General features: G+C 32.7%; 1 protein-coding gene across 3 annotated transcripts in view; it reads left to right on the top strand.

Moving 5' to 3' along the window:
* The window catches only part of LOC121419333 (pleckstrin homology domain-containing family H member 1-like), a 67,744-nt gene extending 64,157 nt beyond the window's left edge, over positions 1–3,587 (top strand). For all 3 annotated transcript variants that reach the window (XM_041613747.1, XM_041613746.1, XM_041613748.1), the window contains one exon: positions 234–3,587. In XM_041613747.1, coding sequence (XP_041469681.1) covers positions 234–449 — 216 coding nt within the window. In that variant the 3' untranslated portion in view covers positions 450–3,587. The remainder of the gene's footprint in view (positions 1–233) is intronic.
* Positions 3,588–22,971: the final 19,384 nt, after the last annotated feature.

Raw genomic sequence — 22,971 nt, 5'->3', positions numbered from 1 at the left:
CCCAAAGTAAGTATTGTAAGGTATTTAATAGGAAGTCATTAACAGGTAATTTTCCTTTAAAATATTAATGGTACAGAATATTGTTAAAAAAAACATGGTAATACTACATACAATATTTTCTAACCATATGATTCAATCAAAAGAAAATCAGTAGGTAAAGAAGTCACTTATATTTTGTAAAGAGAACATATATGTATATATTGTGATTGTTTAATATTGACTGTTCCATGTAGGTATCTCAACTGACCCATTTGATCAGTCATTTCATTCGGACGATGGTCAAAGCTAAAGGTCTACCCCCAGGACCATTGGCTGATGAGAAACATAGAAAGCCACCACCACAACCCAAGCAGATATCAAGCATTAAATCAAGTAAAACATCACTAGCATCATCATCATCTGCGAAGAGTAAAGATAGCAAGGATGGGGTGATTGGAATACCAGTTTAGGAAGTGAATGATTGGTATTAAAGAAGTCCTTAACCATCACCTCAAACCTAACAATGAGCACAGAATCAAGTTTGACCTAAGTAGCATAGACATTGGCTAAAAGTAAGGATAGCAAGAGAATGATAATATGAGTTTGATTTTTTAAAAAATACAGAAAGCGCAACCCATCATGTTTACCAAATTAAGACTACAGGTTGATGGTCAAATTAATTTCTAATAGGCAATAACATACTGACTAGGTGTAAAGACAGCAAGGATTAAGTGATTGAGAGAGGAGGTTAGCACTATGCTGATTAACTTTTCATTGCAATGAAAATATGATTCTTGAAAATGTCTTGATATTCACAGTGCATGATTTGACATTCAATCGCTTCGGATCAATATATTGCTACTTAAACTGGGAATTGATTTTTAAAAGCAGTCAAGTATTGCGATGATAAATTTGCTACTAGACCATGGAGACACCATGAACCAGCTTCTAATACTTATATTTAACACAAGTACACGCAGAAAAAAAGTATTTTATGAATATTTTGGCAGCTATATCATAATGAATTGAATACACTGCTTGTTGCAGTATTAATTGAATTCATTCTAACTTGAAAAAAAAATAAGTACAGTGCCATTTTGTGTTCAGTGGCAGTCAAGTTGAAATTACTTCTCTTATCTTCTTGTAACCTCTGTTTTTTTTTTCATTTATTGATTCTTACAAACTTGTATTTTGATAAAATATCTGATTAATATTCCATTTAGTAAGTATACTCCCTTCTATTGTTCATTGTGAATTATAATCAACTCACGTTTTTGCAAGTACTTGTATCGCTTGCTTTTTTGGTGCAAATTGTTTGCAAATCAACTCATCATATGGCAATATTATTTGTTTTCTGTAATATTTATTGGATATGCAAAGGACATATCTTATCAAACCTCTTGCCAATTATCCTGTTAAATATGACTTTTTTTATTTATGGAATTATAGACAAGCGCATGTTGACATCAGAATTGTGTCTGAACCAGCAAATATGAGGAGCATGCTTGATGTACACACATGCTCATAAAACCATCAGAATCTTAGCTTGCTCTATTTTGTATGTGTGTATTACAAATACTCTTCATAATACCACAGGGTATTCATGATATCAGATTTTAGGCTTGTAGATGGTTTTGACTGCCTGTACAGTAAGAGTGATATCTTTACTCCTTATTTCATAGTGTGCAGATGCAAATAATATATCATTTGTCTTTGTATTCATGCTTTACTCAATCTTTTTCTTAAAATAAAAATTATACATGCAAATTGCAATCAACATATGTATTTGATGAATTAAAATAGATGCTTACACAATATAGACTATACAAAAAAATATTAGGTCTAACTCATTAAAAACACACACTGTAAGTCCAGTGCATTGATTGCACAGTGCAATACATTGTAAATCGAAGATGGCCGCCAACCTGACGATAGTGGCCACTTTTATCATTCCTTCGATGGCCACTATACACAGGTTTGACTGTATGTGGAGTTTGCTGTATGTTCAAAATACCTCCATTTCGGGGCAAGGCTTTCCACCAGAATATTTCAAAACAACTCAGGAATTCTATCAAAGAATCTCATAGATAGGTAACCCAATTACTAGCCCAATTACTAGATTTTAAAGGATCATTAGTGCATGCATGTGTGCTAGAAGTTAATTGCAATGGGAGTAGTTAACAGCAGATACACTGAGACGTACAGGAGAGAAATCTTTGATTTCATGAATCTTGCCATTTACTATAAAATGCAATATCTTCAATTAAAAATGAGTTGTTTATTTCAATACACCCTGGGCATTTTCATAGTATGAAACTGTTTTGTAGTCTTTCAAATCATTTTCATTGATTTCACATTATTTGTAATAATTCTTTCATGACATTGAAAATCTCAATCCGGCACAAACAAATAATTGATATTAGTTGAAATTGTAACAATGAGTAGTTATTGACCTTGTCATTGACAATATTTTAACCAAACCTACATATGGTGACAGAAAATTGAGCTCTCGTGAACATGATGATTTAATGAGTATTATCCCTTCTGCAGTATATTCTACTTTCATAAACATTTTCTCGATGATAAAATAACTCAAAATGACTATATATATATTTTTTTTAATTTCAAAAGCATTACTGACTGTGTTTGTTACCATGAATACTGCTAATTACAGATATCTCGGTAATGCTATGAATAATTAAAAATCACTGTAATTCTATTAAAATTGATATTCAATTTGCATATTTCTGTAGCTGCTCTGTAATCTGAATTAAAAAAAAAACATCTACAAAGGAATTCTGCACTCGTCATGGTGCACCTCCAGCATTAATCAATGCACATTTAAAGCCAAATTAAGCCTATGCATATGCCAAGGTAATGATACTAAGATAATAATTGATGTTCATATGTTAAGGGTTTGCGATCATCTAAGCATTGATGAGACCTTTCAATTTCCAATACAAAATTTTCCTATACAATTAGGATAAATGATAGAGTATCAGTGACTACTGGTACTGGTAGGATTATTTTAAGCTGTGTCTTATACAACAATGATAATATTTAAATTCCATAGGCCCTTGTTCTTAATCCATGATCTTAATGCATGCTAAAAAAAATTAACCAATATTTTTGGTGTTTTTATTCTGTGAGGTATAATTCTTATGTTCACTTGTCTTTTTCTCCACACTTTGTTAAGATATTATTTCCCAAATTTTTAATAAATTGAGTGCCAAATGTGCAGATAATTTACAAAATTATTCTGAAGATTTGTGTCACTTCTAGCTATCCATAGTTGAATATCACTTCAGAGTATGGGTCTCATATTTGTAAATGTTTACAAGTAAATGTGATCAACACAGTTTGTCTAGATGGGACAATTTATTTCTGCATGATAATAGCATTACATTTGAAATATACAATTATAATAGTATCATAGTGATGTTATTGGTTATGTGAGTGGGTGAATTGATTATGCTATGATTGTGACAATCATTGATTTCTTCATCTGTAACCTGTGTAATCATCTGTAATTTGATAATATTAATAGACAGGATGATGTTATTTGAAATAATCTAATAATGATACTATTGTATGATATATATAATGATAATAATGTTCTGGGGTGGTATTCTGAGATCCATTTTATCTCAGATAAAATAAAATATTTTATCTCCGTTAAAATCAGTGAGATAAAATACCCTTAAAATCTCTCCGAATTGGTATTCTGAGAACCATTTTATCTTCATTTTATCTCTGTAAGACACACCTATTTTTTAATCAATATCCAATTAGAAACGCGCTTTCATAGCTCTCTCATATCACTCAACCAATTAACATCCATTCCGCCAGGTGTGGCAAAGGGGTGAGATTGCGTCAATTTATTTACTTCAAATACGCTTGCACTATACGCTTGCGCGTCTTTATGGAGATTTCTTTTCAACTAAAAGGACAATACTCTCATCTTTCTTCGAAGTCTATATCGCATCTTTTCAAGCATCATTTCAAAGATAATATTAGTCAAGAAAAGTCTTATGAAATACTCTCTGATTGTACAGGAACAACGTTAAGGTGTTATTCTCAATAAATATATAATTTTTCGTCATTTTCATGTCACCATTTGGGGTTAATTCACCTAGAAATACTGGTGAAATCAACGTCGCAGAGATGAAATAGCCTCTACCCTCTTTTAAGTTTATTTTATTTTTTCTTCAAAGTAACATGGGCGCAAGCACATAATCTGCGTTGCAATGGCCAGATACGCTATGGGTATGTGTACGCAGGCATTGTTCTGTTGCGTATCATCTGTAGATACGCAAGATAAAATTTATATGCAAGATAAAATCTAAAATTTTATCTGCGGGATAAAATCTCATCTCAGAATACCAATTTCATTTTAAGAGATAAAATAGAATATTTCAAAGTTAAAATGACCTCAGAATACCACCCCTGGATTGTTGCTTTTCCTTTTAAGTTGAATTCCGTACACAAGGAAGAATTGATGAAAATAGAGAGGAACACAACTTGGCAGAGCCTTGTTCAAAATGTGAACAAACTCAAAGTGTGAAGATATAAAACATATGAAATTCCCACCGAGATAACTATTAATCAAACCTTTGTATGTCATAAATATTCATTCCTTTCTATAAAGATATATATCATCATTGAAACACATGACTGGACTGGGTATTTCAGTAATAATTCATAAATATCTTGTGTCCCATCTTGAAATCATGACAATTGTCTCTAGAGTAGATATACCACTATTTAACACTCTCAAAGGTATTTTAACCTGGATACATTCTGAATGTGTGGTGGGTCTCATTTATTATTATGTTTATAAAAAAAATCATACATAATGATTTGATGTTTTATGATATATTTTGCCCAGTAAAGTTTGAGAAATAAATGAAAGGTTCCTATTGATCATCCTGACGAGATGATGAACACGAGGAGACATGTTGAATGGATACTTTGTAAAAGTTGTAAACTACATTGTTATATAATTTGTAAATAAATGTGTATGTATATTTTGTATAATGATGATATCTTATCTTTTCAGATAAGTATAAGGTTTTAACAACGAAATGATAGTGTGATAATTTGCCTTCTCTCTCTCTCTCTCTTTCTGTTTTCTTTTTCTTTCAGCTTTTTTCTGATCAGTCCATCATGCTCATGTGATTTGATTTTGTAATTGCCATCTTATCAAGCATCTGATTATGTAAATCAGACTCTTTTTAAATCTTTTAAAATAAATAGATATTTGGAGAAAACTGTTATTCTTAAATTTATAGCCTGAAAATAGAATTGTCATCTATTTTATATATTTAAAAAACATACATGTCTTACAATGTTAGATCAGTGGTCTTAAAATTGTACCCCTAAATCTTTCATAAGCACCTATCATGATTTAAAAAATCTATTTTGGATAGGGAACGCAAACTCAATCTTTGCCAAATTAGTGTGCTGTTTTGTATTTGGACTTGTGTGCTTTATCACCCAAGCCAAAATTTTAGTGTAATAATGTGTAGTGCAATGGATGTGTGTATTTCATTTTTATATTGTATATCCTATCTAAGTTATATGCATAGCAGTTTTTATATTTCATTTTTTTTTCATCAAAATAATTGTAAATATTATTCAGTTTCTTGAATGTAAAACAATTAATAATATGAGACTGATACATGTTGTACCTTTTCAAAGTTTCATTCAAGATTACTTTAAGAATTACATCTTCAGGTTTTGTATTTACTCCTACTTCTTCATATGAATGTATATGAATATGAGTAATTTTGATAAGATGTGTCGCTGGCTTGCCATTGGTCCATCTGATATCAATATTTGTTCTCATCTGTACTTTGTACTTCATATCCTGAAATAGTTTTCACACAAGACAATGAAATAGAAAGTTGTTTTCTCTCAGTGTAGACAGTAAAGATGGGAGCAATCAGGTGAGGAATAATTGACAAAACCAGGTTAGGAGATTTAGATGATTTCCTCTGTTGAAATGTGATATATTTGCACCCCAGGGTTTGTATCAAGTGTGCTCCCACATGTGCAATCTTGTTTTTGACAAAACTCAAGAAACCTGTTAAATGTCCATATTGGTCCAACAAGGGTATTGTCTTCAATTTCATCTTTCATCCATATGTGAAAGAAAGCACCGATGACCCCCTCATGCATGTACCATTCAATTGCACCTACATGTATATGTATTATTGGTAGATGAATTCTACATTGGCAGGATCAAACCTCTAAGAGGTGCACGTGGCTATTTGCTTTCTTTTATAAAACCCAAGGCATTTAGTGTTTCCATCATGCATATATATATATATATGCACATATCTCGAATCATCTATACATCATGCATATATATATATATATGCACATATCTCGAATCATATATATCTGAAGAGAATCATAAGGGCTTTTAATCATTCATGACATGCTTTCATAAAGACTTAATGCCCTTTTGACTCTCAACATACCTATAATTGTATATTGTATAACATCTGATTTTATTTCATTGTACTCTTTTTTTTTGTTGATATCAGAAGCTGTTATGATGAAAAGCTCTGATGTATTGTTGTACAGCTGATAATGTTGAGTGTTGCAATAAATCCACTACGTTCAATATCTAGCAAATTTATGTTGTCATGACTGCAATTTTATCCAATTCTGAGTTTAAATCATGTAACGGTGAAGAGAAAAATTTATTGGGGGAAAAAGCATAAATGATAATTAAAAAAGTAATCTTTGGAAATTTAATAACATGATAAAGAACCATTTTGTCACAATGTTGAATTATTGTAAGGGAAAATATGGCATCTCAGAAGATAATAACGATGATGATGATGATGGTGGTTATGATGATGTTCATGGTGGTCAGAATGTTGATGATAAAACACAATTATTAAAAGAAAGATACATTCTTGCCACTATTTCTCTTTTGTATAAATTTAGCAAAATGTGCACTTTTTCTCTTAATCAAATATGAAGTAGTAATTAAATCAGCAAACCTTTTAAGGGCAATCACTTTTAGAGATTTTGAATATTGAATAATACCTGATGGATTGTGATTGTTAGCCTGATGATAGTGATGTTTGATAGGATAATAAAGAATTTTGTAAAGATGATGTTAATGAAGAGGGTGGAGGTGATTGGTCAAAACGATTGATGATAAGGAGAATGCTTGTGCATTTATCACTGCCGCCACTGCTGGTGGTGATGATGGTGACAATGATGATGATAATGATAGTGACGGTGGCAGTAGTTGCCTGCTTGTATGACCTATTGAAATAAATATTTTATATAAAATTATTTTCGTATGCAGACTAAACCTTCCTTTTCAAGTAAGACCCGATTATGACAAAAGAGGTTAGGAGGGGGGGGGGGTCGTGCAGTGTATGATGAGTGGGTTATCGTATATTAAAACCGACCGAAGAGAAAAAAAACAAACATGTCTTTGATATACCGGTATGATTAACGGAAATGATGACAGTTGAAGCAAATCAAATATAACCCCCACAATCATCTAGCTACCTGTACGACTTGGAGTAAACAACCTATCCCCATTAATCATGAAGAGCTTAATATGTTCTGGTTGACAGAAAATATTTTCATGGTAGACCTTAACATTCCGAAAGTTACCTTTATTTTCAAGTATGCAAATTTTGGCAATGCTAATGAATGTGTGAGGACATCATGAGAAAACCAGTGAGGTAGATGTTTAATTGACATCCGTTTGCCTTTTTAATGTAAATCCATCATCGGCTTCTACGCAAGATCAATCAACATAAACTGATGAGTGGAGTCTATATTCAAGAATCAATTTTCCAACGTAGGGTCCAATCTTACTAATACCAAACGGCCCGTTTTGTAAATCCGACATTTCTATTTGGGATTAAGCAAAGCTGGATAGCTTTAGAGATTGGCAGCTACCGAGCGGTATTCTGGTCATCTGTTTCTAATTTTTGAGCGCGAGATTTTTTTGGCGTGTTCCTATTTAAATGAAGGCCCCATGTCTTTCATCCCATTGCAATATGTGTGATGCAAAGCAATATTCTTTATAGCAAGCTCGCTTTATTTTCCCCATACAAAACGTTAATTTTCCTTTACATGTACTTTACTTTGGAGATTCCCATTCACGATGAAAAATCCCCGTTGTCAGCACCATAACCTCTTGTTAAATATTGGAATTACAATTTTTACTGAAATTGTACGGGATTGAAAATAATTAAGCAGGAGGCTTGTTTGCGAAATTACTTCCCACCTATCACTGGATCATGGTTACAAAACAGCAATGAGGAAAATACGATGAATTCAGAATCATCGTGTATGTTTGTGTCCTCCCCTATAATCTACACCTGAATCTACACCTTGTAATTTTCTCTGTCATATTTGAAATACATCCTGTTATCATCTTCAGGATTTCAAATCATTGCTGTATACAACATATTTCATAAATATTCCTTCGCAGTGATCTTGATTTTAGCACCGTCATAACCACCGGCCATCTTTATTAGCTCCTCTTATTACAGAAAAAGGTTCTTGTTTTCCCATCTTTGTTCCCTCAAAATAATGACTGTTATTTTTTCCCGCCAGTAATTAAGAGATGAATGAAGATTATTTCCATGCCAGATGTCTCTATATCTTGTCTTGTATTAGCTGAATGTCTTCATGCCTGGTAAATTGAACGTCGATCGGTTCATAATACACATGAAACATTCTCCCTCCGTCATGTATCTATATAACATTGAAGAAATTCTGAATAATGCTTTAAACGATGAATTCTAATGGGATGTTAGGTATATCCAATGACGGATTCTCGAAGTATGTTGAACGTATTGGAGTTTTAATGATACAAACCGTTTTGACGAATGTTTGTAAGGATGTCGCTTTATTGTGCATATATCCAAGTTACCCAATAATAAAGGCACCTTTTGTTTTTTATGATAAAAATAAATGTCAAGAAATGATCATACCCGAGCATTCTCTACGCTTTGACCGGTCAAGCTGACTGATGAAGCACTTTTTTTTCATTGATACTTAATCAAAATGACTATCACAGAACACTGCACTTCTTGTGAACGGTGAGAAAGTCAATTCAGAATTTGACCAGCCAACACAGTGACAGATGCCAGATCCTAGGCCAATCATTTTCAGTCAAATAAAATTATCATAATTTTTACATGCATATAGGTTATTATAGGTTACATGCATTTGATAATCAAGTCCTTTTTTAATCTATGCGATGGTTTCATTCTATCCAGAGATCTTACATTAAACTACTTCGCACGAACCTTGTTTAACGAATCGTACATTAAAAAATAAAATGCAAACATAAGTGAAGTGAACAAAAGAATAGATTGATACAACCACTCCAGGTGATTCCGTGAAGTCAAGAAGACGGCATTATCTTGTTTTCTTTTTTTAATTATCTTGTTTTCTTTTTTATTATCTTGTTTTCTTTTTTTAATTATCTTGTTTTCTTTTTTTATTATTTTGTTTTCTTTTTTTAATTATCTTGTTTTCTTTTTTATTATCTTGTTTTCTTTTTTATTATCTTGTTTTCTTTTTTTATTATCTTGTTTTCTTTTTTTTATATTATCTTGTTTTCTTTTTTTATAATTATCTTGTTTTCTTTTTTTTATTATCTTGTTTTCTTTTTTTTCATTATTCAATTATCTTGTTTTCTTTTTTCTATTATCTTGGTTATTTTTTTTTGTTATTCTTTTTTATTATTATTTCATTCACATTGTACATTAGTAATGATCGTTCTCGTATTTGGTCTGGTTCGGTTTTTTTTTGTCTCTTTTCTTCCCATTTTACTTGTCTTCCTTCAAACTTATATTGTCTTTTTCTCTTGCACAGCACTCTCTCATTTTCGTTTCCCTCTTCTTGCACAGCAACAGGAGCAGGAGCATGGCGGCATGTCTACTCTTTTAGCGTATCTAGTGTAATTCTTCCCGGCTCCGACGTCTGATTTGTCTGACTTTCCATTCAGCTCGTATGCAACGATGACCTGTTGTCCCTTTCATCACAACACGGCGCTTCGTCAGAAAATCCCTATTTTGATACTTACATAAAAAACTACCTGAATGATAATACTGCTGATCTTAACTCAAACTTTGACCCAAATGACCCATGTGGGCAGCTTATTACTTCACAGTATTTTACAGAACAACATTTTAAATCTTTAATTAATTCTAGCAGTCTTGAAGAAGATATTTTTCTTCTCCATCTGAATATTCGTAGTGCCAATAAAAATTTCGATAAGCTAAAATTATTTCTTGATAGAAATCAGTTTCCCAAACATTCAATCATTGGATTAACTGAAATGTGGTTTTCGGAAAATCCTTGTTCTCTTTTTGCACTCTCCGATTTTAATCTAGTTGTTAATAACAGAACTCTTAGACCTGGTGGTGGTGTTGCACTTTATATACCCCAGCAATACGAATATAATCTTATAAATAATATGACTTTATCCAATGACGCTTTAGAATCACTCTTTGTTGAAATCATCAATCCAAAAGGAAAAAATCTGATACTGGGAGTCTTAGACCGACCTCCTAATTCAAATACTCAACATTTTCTGGAAACCCTCAATGAATTTTTACTCAATCCTTTTCTGAAAAACAAAGATTGTTTTTTTATGGGGGATTTCAACATCAATTTAATGAATTGCAACAATAACAATATCTCGCAAGAGTTTCTCGAAACGTTTTTGACTAATTCTTTCTTACCACTAATCACTAAACCAACGAGAGTGACTAACACTTCTGCAACTATTATAGATAATACGTTTAGTAATGTAACTTTTCCTACCCCCCAAGCTGGTATAGTTCTTAGCGATATTTCTGATCACTTTTCAATTTTTGCGAAGCTGTCAAAAAATAAACTTTTTAAGAATGAATCATATAATACTTCCTATCGTAAAATAACCGATGATAACATTTCTCATTTAATTAATGATTTAGACAATACACACTGGTCGACCATTTTTGAATCCACAGAGGTTGATGTAGCTTACGACATTTTTATTACTAAATTAACATCTTGTCTAGACACCAATGTCCCTCTTATCACCCCCTGAAAGTCAAATTATACAAAAATCCCAATACATCCGTGGATCACTAAATCTATTTTACGATCTATTAATCGTAAAAATAATCTTTATTATAAATACATTTCTAAACCTAACAAGAACTCTCGTTCTAAGTACACTTGTTATAAAAACACCCTTACCACATTATTACGTATTGCCAAAAGGGAATACTACACTTCCGAATTGAACATTTACAAAAATGATATGAAAAATACTTGGAAGATTATTAATAATGTACTGAACAAAAAGAAAAAAAAGCTCTACAATCACAAAAATAAAGTCAAATAATACTATTACAGACGACGCTAATAAAATCACAGGAGAGTTTAATTCATATTTTTCAAATGTCGGCAACAACTTGGCTAAAAATATACCTCGAACTAACAAATCCTTTTCTGATTACCTTGACGACCCTAACCCCAATTCTATGTTTTTAGCCCTACTAATTCTATGGAAATCATAAATTTTGTTAGCAATCTACAGAATAAGAAAAGCCCGGGGTATGACGGTATACCAAACTTTCTTCTAAAAATATCATTGCAGCTATCGTTGATCCATTGGCACATATTTTTAATATCTTTCTTACCACTGGACGGGTCCTCAATAAAATGAAAATCTCCAAAGTCATCCCACTGTTCAAAAAAGGTGATAGCAAACTCGTTTCTATATCCAATATCCTTACTAACTTCACTATCTAAAATTCTAGAAAAACTGGTCCATACCAGAACTAGTGATTTCTTCAAATTCTTCAAATAACATTTTTTCAAACTTCCAATTTGGATTTCGTAAAAATCACAGTACTTCCCATGCAATTTTGTCATTTATAAATAAAGTCACCACTTCCATCGATAATAGTTGTCATACTGTCGGTATCTTCCTGGACTTCTCCAAGGCCTTCGACACTATAAATCATGAAATTCTCCTTCATAAACTGTGTCATTATGGAGTTAGAGGGAAGGCTTTGGAGTGGTTCAGGAGTTACCTCACTGATAGGACCCAATTTGTATCAGTAAATAATTGCAATTCGACTACTCTTCCAATTACTTGCGGTGTCCCACAGGGTAGCCTACTAGGCCAACTTCTTTTTATTACTTACATCAATGATATTAAAAATACATCAAATTCACTTTCATTTATACTTTTTGCTGACGATTCCAATATTTTCTTTTCCCATGATGATATTAACCAACTCGTTAGAAACTTAAACTTTGAACTAACAAATGTTACAGATTGGATCAAGGCCAACAAACTTTCACTTAATCACCAGAAGACAAACTACATGCTTTTCAGTACTAAAGTCAATACTCTAACTGACAGGATTTTCTTTTAATTTTATTCTTAATAATGTTTCCACTACTAGATTCTTGGGTGTCCTTATTGACGACAAATTATCCTGGAAGCCTCATATCGATAGTATATGTAAAACATTTTCTAGAAACATTGGAATTATTAATAAACTTAAACATTTTCTCCCTTCCCGCACTTTGTTAACATTAAATTACACACTCATTCTACCATATATTAATTATGGAATTATTGCGTGGGAATGTGCAATACAAACACAAATAAATAGAATATTACTTCTCCAGAAAAAAGCTCTAAGAATAATTTTTCAAACACACTTTAGATCACATACTGATATCTTATTTTTTGAAAATAACATCCTTAAAGTAAATGACATATATATCTTTTCGAACTTAGTCAATTTATGTTTAAATTAAGCAGGGACGATCTCCCCGCCATTTTCTTTAATATGTTCCGTAATAATGCTTCCGTACACAGCTACCCAACAAGGCAACGTCAATGTTATCATCTTCCTTTAACAAGAACTTTATTTGCAAAAAACTCGTTTGTCTTCTCTGGGCCTGCCTACTGGAACTCTCTGCCTCAAGATTTCAAAGAATCCCCTAATGTAAATATTTTTAAACGCAAACTGAAAAAAATGTTTATTCTGAAATATTCGTCGCAAACAGGTCAAGCTGAATAACTAAAAAAACTAATTTAATTATACTCAACTTTTATGTATATGTGTTTATATTATATACATATAGTCATGTATATTATTTGTTTTACATTCTTTTTTCTTCTTAAAAACTGCAACTAGCAAAGTACCTGCTCCTGCTGTCTGCCATCTTTCTTTCTACTTAGTGTACTGCACTGCTCTGTCCCCCCCCTCACCTCCTCCTCTCCTAAAATATTGTATATCGTAAATATTTCTTTACATGACCCATCAGTTACGTTTTTTCAAGTGCACAAAAATTGTATTTATTTTTAAACAAATTTATTATTACGACCCAATATTTATTTGTTGTAGTTTTATATTGAAACTAAGTTAGGGGCTTGCATCCTGTACAAGCTTTGCTTTTTTTGGCAAGTCCCTCCGTTTTACTTTCAAATACAAATGTCATTTCAGATAAATTTATTTACTCAATTGTGTTCTTTAAATTTATGATTATTTATATACACATATTATATTTCGTAGTTTTTTTCGACCTTGTTTTGTTATGTTCATTATATTATTGTGAAACGGAAATAAATAAATCAAATCAAATCAATAAAATAATCAATAACAAATTTCAAAACACGAAAACTTGAGATTAGTGACTGAACATAAGTCGGAATAAGTCTCAAGCAGGTAAGTATATTTTAGATGATTGCCCCCCCCCCTCCGCAGAAAAAAACATAAGAATAATAATAAACAGATATGTGTCCGGAATAATTTTTTTTGCATTGAGGGAAACTTAATAAAAAAAAATCTTTCCTTTTCTAGAAGAAATATAAATTCTACATAGCAACAAGAGAAAGTTGTTGAAGTTGAAAGTTTAGAACATTGTATCAACCACAAGAACAGCATGCAGAGGAAAATGAAGTGTGGGTGTGGGTAGGTCCAACTGAGGGTGCGTGAAGGAGAGCCGAGTGTGGGTTTGCTTACATGCGTTAACATCATGAAGTGGTGAAAATGATTGTGACTGCGTGTGAGTGGGGCGGATGTACGGTGTGAATATATGCGGATGTGGGTGTGTGTGTTTGTGTGTCAATACAAACAAAAATAATAGGAGAAAAAGGGTAATGGGAAAGCTCAGAGGTTTTGTGAAAAATCGTAAAAAATGCTCAGGCAAATATGCATATAGGCATGGATTTTTTTATGATTGCCATTTTAGGCTTTTTCAGATTGCTAAAAATATAATCTGAATTTCGATTGTTTAAAATCCCCATATCAACAATCTTTATCCAGGTTCTTTTGATAATCATGAAACCATAATAGAAAATCCAATTTCCTTCTCTTTCCTCTCTTGGCCCTACGTCAGGAGATACAATCAGTAACGAAGCTAGGGGAATATCAATTTTTAGGTCAGCAGATTAGCGATATTATTTCATGAAAGAAGTAATAATAGAATAATTAACCATTTATATGAATGTAAATCATGCAGGTAATTTATTGTGCTTTAGCAGTAGGACTCGTGCAGGACTGTTTCGTGAATATTTTGGTATCATCATCTATTCAAAATTGCATTCATGCATTACGCTACCTCTCTAACAATAATAAAATTGATCCCAACTTAAATCGGTTCCTATTTTGTCTTCACCTTTGTCTCATATCCGCCTAATGAGTGCATTTTAACTTATCTAATCTAATCGTGACCTGGTGATCTATAAAGTTAAATTCGAATCTTAATTTTTGGCTGGAAAGATGCATGAACCTTGGATTTTGCTTTCATTTTAAAACATTCCCAATCGAATAAGAAGGATTCGATACAAAATCATTGAAATAGAGAGGACAGACGCAATTTCAAAGACCCGTAGTCTGATCATACTATATCTGACATATTCATGACATTCACCCCCCCCCCCAAAAAAAAGAGACCAACATTATATACATGTTTTGTATAAAGACATGAATTAATGTTCAATTCATATTATTGAAAAATATGGCAATTCCTTTCAGCCTCAATGAAACCATTACGAATGATCAATATTGTCAGAAATTCGACTAAAATTGAGGCGTTGTGTTTGGTAACCTAATTTCGATGTTAGGTTCGAAATATAAATTACAGATATAGATTTCCTTTATGTTAAAGACTGAACATGTATCACCCTAAAAATCCACAATATATTTTGATAACTTATTCATCAAACTGTGGTTATTATTCAAAAGTAATCTGAATTACTATACGATATTATTTAAGGACATTTACCAAACACTTAAAAATGTAAGGGTAAGTTTTGTCTTCTCATTTTTACATAGTTTTTTTCATGTGCTTCCTGATGTCCAGATTCCCAACAACCAATGAACAAAACTTAGGTAAAATGAATTTTTTTCTTATTCATAAAATCCTATGTTGGTAGAAGGTTAGCTAAAAACGGACATTTTCCAAAATCATATTTGCTCTATGTCAAATCAAAAGTCGTATGGAATTTCATATATACAAAAGGGGAACATAATTAACCACAACAAATTTTCCTCCGCACCTCCTATTATAGGAAAATCCGAACCATACAAAAAATTCTATACATGGGACTCTATAACTTAATTTCAATTTAACAAAAAAAAACTAGTGTTTGTTTTGTAAATTTTCTTTTGGATAATCTAAAGGGCATCATTTTACATCTTATTAAAATAAAATTTTCAAATATAAGTTCCGGGAAGGGATATAAAATGTCAAAATTGTGGTGCCGTATGAAGTGTAATGCAACTTACCGGAATCTTTAAATCTTAGGAAAACAAACTCGAACTTGCTTCCCAAATTCATGTGTCTTATTTGAAACTTCTAAGTTATGTTTTGCAGGTATTGAAATTGGTAAAAGTGCTTTGATTTGAAAGAACTATTAACAAGTAATCAGTCACCTTTTCCATTTCCTGTTTGTGTAATGCGACTGGCCGATCCTTGGGATATCATGACGTCCATAATGTACAGCATTCAACCTTTCGGTATCTATTATTTAAAAGCCTCATATGTCAAGATATATTGGCAATATAAACTAGACAGAAAGATCTCCCCCTTTAAATCTGACAGCACCAAGTATTAGAAAAGACATGTAAAAGTGTAACGCGACTTACCGTGGAATCACCCATATTATTTCACAAACCAATAATTTTGTGTAACTTACATACACTCTAAATAGAATAAGCAATTTTGAAAATATGCATTGCTACATTTTGACCATCATGACCATCACCACATCATCATCGTAAATCTGTTGAGGCAAATTTCACAAATTGCCCTTATTACGTCGTTAAAAAATAAAATTGCAATTTGCCCCCCAAGCATTTCCTGATTCTTCAAATTTATTATGAATACACAGTCTTACTATACCCGATCCAGCTCTATTATCCAAAAGTACTAAACAAAAGATCGTTAAAATTAATTAGACATCATGGAACCTAAAATATGGAGTTCTCTAAACAATATTATGACGTGTATAATCTCAATTTACTAAAATATAGAATAAAACTCAACCTATTTTCTGGATATAATCAGTAATATAGTTGCTCAGACATCTAAGTGTACTATTTTATTCTAAAGCCCCTCTTGTTTGTTTATTGTATCACTTTGTGTTTTGTAATTGTATAACATTACCTTTTGTTATTTCATTATCCATGCTGTTTGTAAAAAAAAGGAGCAGCGATATCTAAAAGCTCTGCTTTTCATTTGTTTCTTTTTTCCTAATCAATGAATTTTAGCGATTATGGATTTAAAAAAAAAATCTTGTGTGTGTGTGTGTGTATATATATATTCATATTTGTTTTAAAGAATTGGAAAATAAAATAGTTTTGAATTCAGTTGAATATAATACTATGCATTTCTGTTATGTGTATGTTTAGATTTTGCCGGTTTTGGTGTTCTGTTTCCTCGTTATAGACTTTATTTTATCGTAATTTCACATTTTCTTGCTTCCCCGTATGCACGGAAAAATATCTTAATAGATTACATTTTCTATTGAATATATTTTGTTTGTATGTTTTATTTGTCTGTAGTGTGATTATAAACAGAGTAAAAACTAGATCAAAAGATTCGATCTCTGTTATGTTGGTTGTTCAGCTGAACTCCGTTGGCTCCACTCACCAGTTACTGAGGAGAAATAATAATAAAAAAATTACATGTAAAAAAAATCCTCGAAACAGACGGCTGCCAGCGGTCTAAGTAAAAACTTGAAATTACATTTAAAGGGATATCATAAAATTGATATCCAAAGCACCGATCAGAAGAACAACATAAAGGGGAGATCATATTCTGACGATTTTTAAAATTCAATTTTGTTTAAGGGAGAAAATGAAAATAGAACAGGAATGGGTTATTTAAACGTCTCCATTTTCAGAGAGAAAGGTTATTTCGACTTTGGAACATCTCTTGCGAGCCGTGTCAAAATCATTGGTGCCGTCCCCAATATTTTGCACAGAGCTCTTATTGCAGATTGACGGGAAAGTGGTGGTAGAGATGCCTTGAGTTATTACGCCACTGTGGCTATAGATAACAATCGTTTTCTCCCTGCGTTGGAGGAAGAAGAATGAGGGAAAGAGAGAAGAGTGTGTGATTGATGAAAGAAGGTTTTTTTGCCAGCCAGGTTAATCCATAAAGGTTGTCAAATATTTTAAAACTTTTTTTCCACATCACAATGTGTTTCTATCCCCATACCAAGAACGCACGTTGTCATAAAAACGATATTAAATACAATAATTGGTATCTTCGCTAGATTTCCTGACGTTAAACAATTATTGAACCGCCTGTGAAGCAAAAAAAAATGTATTGCAAATCGTATAATTACACAGGCTTATGAATCATGGTTCTTATAAATAGATGCTTGTCCCGTATTTAAGGGTTCTCTCTATTAAAGGTTCTAAATTACCTTTACTTTGGAGCATATAGGTTCTTGAGCACATAAAAAACCTTTTCAGGACCCATTTTCTCGAGGGTTCCAAATACGGGACAAAAATGTTCCGATCAGCACTTTTTTAAGAAGTCAAAATGGGTAAATTGGGTATTTTTTGTCACTCTATGATTTCTTTGTACATTTCTTCTATCAAACAATGGAAAAAAAATTAGTTCATGATATTCAACTCCGTTGTTATCTAGCATTATTCTGACGTTGAAAGGGAAATGTAATTTCTAAATCTTCCTTTCTGTTAACAAATTCCTGAAAGTGGTTTTTCTTATTTTGTTATTTCAAACACTACAATATTATTTTTTTGGGGTAAAATATACTCACACCCATACACCAGTATACGCATAAGATTAATGGTAAATAAAAGTAAAAACTCAGAAGAAATACATATAGGCACACGTCTTCTGAAGATTTAAAAAAATGATTAGATGGAAGGATAGAAGCAAGTTGAAAGGAAAATAGGGTGGGAAACCGACGAACATGCAGAGAGAAAGAGAGGGGGGGGGGGACATAATATGACAAAATGATCTTCAATCATTTTACAGGTAAATCTGGACGTACAGTTTGGTTGGTGTATATGTCATATACAATCATGTACCCTTGAGTTAGCAATAAAAATAAGTTTATGACATGATGAAAATTATTTTCAGAGATTCTTTTTACCTAAAATAAGATTATTATCTCATCTACTTCTCTCATGATGATTTTCTCGTCCGTCAATGAAGTCATCTCCAATTTAATTACAAAGTCGCGACCATACTTCAGCTCGAAAATGACTATTTTAACCGATAAATGTATGGCATTCATAGACTTTTTTCTAGAAATAATTATATGTGTGGTGTGGGTAAAAAATGAAACATTGCGAGATCATTGTGTTTTCAACAAGATTATTATTCTTCGAGAGATGGAATGTGTTTTATCTACTTATTTCCGCTGACAAAAAAGGTCAAATCAGTCACACTCTTTCTTTCTTTAGGTAATATCAACATAGTCGTCTACTGAGTGGTTACTATGGTAACCTAACATATTAGCACATTTGCAGTGATATTGGGGATCAGTATTACTCGTCTTGGTGTGTGGATATTTTCAAATGGCAGTCCAAGAAGACCATCTAAATTGATTTTCGATTGCGTTGCGGAAAGTAAGTTGAGATTGTATAGTTTCATTCAAAGTAAAAACAGAGTGTGGGATATGATCTCCTTTTCTTTCACTCACACTCCCTTTCAGGCAATCCAATTCTGAAGTTTTCTACTGGTTGAATATATTCAAAGGCGATGATCAATGCATACCTGCAATGCAATACAAAAATAATTGTTTGTTTTATAAACTTTCAATATTTCTTGTATAGACATCAATGCCAACTAGGTTTATATAACAAGGTGTCAGGTACACCTATTTCCATTGCATTAAAATGATTATGTAACAAATTATTCCTTCTGTGTTTGAGATAATATTTTCGTTGGATAGAAAAGCAATAATGACAGATCAGGCAAAGAGATGAGCACGTGTTGTGATTGTGAGATAAAGGAAAATGGGTTATAGTGGATATAAGAATAGATAGTGAGAGAGAAAGGTGGAGGGGTAGACTGTGAATTTCCGAGGAAAATGAAGGTAAAAGGAATGGATTAGAAGTAAGATTAGGGATCGTCTCAAGTGTTGACAAGGGAGTCCAGGGTATTAAGTGCTGCAGGACACGAGACAGATCCAAATTGAATAAATGATATTAGCCCCTTATTGCAAGCTCAGGTTGACAACAATTATCAGCGATCAGGAAATGAAGTAAAGTAGCTCACTATCCAACACTTGTCAAGGGAAATGCAACACCCTTGCCTGCCCGAGGGTAGCTTCAAGTATTTGATGACTCGGGGCTCTATATTGTCGCTAATAGATCGTACCTTGCATCCCGTGCTTTTGACCTTTTTATTCGCACAATATTTTCAATCTACACTTTATTTTGCCCTACCGATGTGAGGAAAAAGAAATGCTTTGATTTTTCTTTTCTTTAAAGGACATCATTCCTACTTGGTTACTAAATCCCGGGACTAAATTATCCTCAGTATGCATAGAGGGCATCCCCATAGCAATGACCTGCTAAGTGTTTTAACGATCAACAACGTCTCTGGAAGGATTGGGAATTCTTATAATCTGTTTGGTCATTGGACATTTTGGAACTATCCTGTTGTCATAAGGGAATTTGAAGCGGCACGTTCTTGGAAAATTCCCACATATTGACGTAGTTTCGATGATTTAGTTTTGTGGGTGTGAATCAGAGGTAAATTTTGTTGTTGTTTTTTTTTTTACAAACAACAAGCATATCTTCAAATATAAATGCATCACAAAAAGAATGGATGTATTCTTGTAGCGATGTTCTGCAAATACCTTTCAATGGTTTATCATAAAATAATAAAATAATGTGCCGGAGAGTGACTATCACTTCTGGGGTCCGTTGCAGAAAGAGTTGCGTTTAAACGCAAGTCAAAAAATCAATCGCAAGTCCCAAATGCGCGCTGTTGATTGGTTGAAAATCAAGTTGCGCGTGATTTTTAGAGTTGCGATCGATTGCAACTCTTTCTGCAACGGGCCCCAGGGCCCCGTCTTACAAAGATTTACGATTGATTCAAACAGTCGTAACTTTATGAAAATCCAGCAGGAACACACCAAATCGTCAAGAAAACAATGAATTTATGTAATATACATCATATTTTGAAAACGTTTTAAACAAACATGTATTTCACATGTGAGCGTTGCTGGCTTTCCATAGTTGAGATTGATCAGATCAATCGAAGCTCTTTGTCAGACGGGGCCCTGGATATAAGATTCAATTTTTGTTTCAAAAGTATTATTTCGATCAACGTAATGGAAGTCTCCTCTCACAAAATGTCCCAACCTAAGTCCTATACCATGGAAGAGATTTATCATGATATTTGTGTTTGCATTTTCATAATATATCTGAGAGGGAATAAAATAAGATTTGCAATATTTGACCTATTTCAACCAAAGTGGTAGCTTCCAAAAAAGGATATTTGACGTTAACTCGTGTCAAACTACTTGATTGTAGATAACCTCATTGATTGATTCGTGTAATCCAAATTGTTTGTCTTGTCTTGCTTAGTGTCCAGACTTGGCATCCATTCTTTGATTAACACGAACAGATTGCAGAGTACCCTTATTGAATAAATCACTTTTCATTTGAATCAACTGAATAAAACATCGTGGACAGTCTGAATGATTAGCTCAGCTTAAAGTTTGGCAAGATTCATAACATCTTTCTTGTCAAACGTGTGTTGATGTGACGTAACAATAGCGAAAGCAATCGCACAGTGCTAGCCGACAATAGTAATTTCATATCTATAGAAGAGAGCGTGAGGTGCAGAGATTCAAGTGATTGCATCATTCTATTGAAATAATCCAAAAATGAAATCAATGCGATTTTCTCTAATGCTTAATCAAAAATCGTTTTGGTTTAAACAATGAGAGAAACATTCCTTTGCTCGACTAAAACAATGTAAAATTAGGGGACGTCTTAATTTCGAATGGTACTAAAAAAACAGAAGCCAAAGTAAATTGCATAGAAGGTTATTAGTTACCTTATGACTTCGAAGATATCAATTCATATGTATCTATAGTGGATTCTATTGCATTACCTTTGCATATTAACTGATATGAATGTACCTATAATCCAAAGCAAATCGCAGACTGTCTTCCCATTATATTGGGTTTCATCATAACAGTATCAATGTTCCCGATGTTTCAGGACTACATAACAAACTGAAATAGTGTAAGTTTTCAACTTTGACAAAAATCGCCAGAGGCTAGACGCACTGTATTGTCCTTTGTTGACGATGAAAAGAAGGCGGTTTATTTCAGGTAATTTGAAGACATAAAGGACACAATAGACTGCATTCAATACTCTTTTCTTGAAATGTTCAATATTAAAGATTTTCAAGATAAAGTTCCAATCAATGTCAGTATACTTAAGCCAACTGGCGGCAGTTTCCTAGACCAATAGACGTACTTATTAACGTTATAGCGTTCAGTAGGCTGATAAATTGGACATCTGGTATGAAATTATACGTATCGACCTCAAAATAACAAAAGTACTGTATGTTATTTACAAGAAAGAAAAAAATATAAATGTATAAATATATAGATAAATAGATGACTGAATAATTGTTCTTCAAAAAAACATCTCCTTTTGCATAAGAATATGAAATCATGCTCATCTACATTAGATTCAAACCTGTTTGATATCATTATGAAAGAACCAGAAACAAATCATTAAAAAAAAACAAGGTGAATGTTGATGCACAGAGCCTATATAGGATACGTGTTCTATCGCTAAATGCATTGTAGAATAAAGTTTGTTCAAGTATACCATTACCTGCCGATGGTAAAGCATGTATCCGGCCTCAAGGGGCTGTTAAAGCATCCCGACCCTAAAGCTTATTACAACTATATTTAACACTTAGACTGATGCGACACGGTCTAATCAAATGAGCTTAGATTACGGTTTGTTGTAATCCTATACTACTTTAATACTGTTAGACAGAAGTAGACATAACCAAGCCTTGACACGCTAAGTGGTATATGTAGGAAAGATGATAGGTTTTAGTAGGAGCAATTGCCCCAAAGCCGGGTGTTAAGAAGTCGGAAACCGAAGGAATATCAAGTACTTAATCTTGGAATCCCTCTATCCAATGTAATATATTCCATGTTTAATTTCTTTCATTCCCTTGTGTTATTCTTATATTTTGCCAGGAACGGAGCGATTAGAAGTTAAAAATGAATCTATGAAAGATGTGGGGACAACAGTCTGAAAATAGCGGAATAAAGAAGTTGTCTTGGCGATGTATTTAAAAAAAGATGATGAGATTTCCATATAATTTGTGAATGTTTCATAAACGCCGACATTGAAGTGGCTCAAAGTCAATAATGTAAAGTTTAGAAAATGAATGAATGAATAAATAAAAAACTAAAACCGGCAACCCCAATTTTCGCAATAGACA

This window comes from Lytechinus variegatus, chromosome 7 (genome assembly GCF_018143015.1).
Source record: "Lytechinus variegatus isolate NC3 chromosome 7, Lvar_3.0, whole genome shotgun sequence".
Taxonomy (NCBI): domain Eukaryota; kingdom Metazoa; phylum Echinodermata; class Echinoidea; order Temnopleuroida; family Toxopneustidae; genus Lytechinus; species Lytechinus variegatus.
The sequence above is the reverse complement of the archived record's forward strand: the minus strand, read 5'-3'. Positions and strand labels throughout refer to the sequence as shown.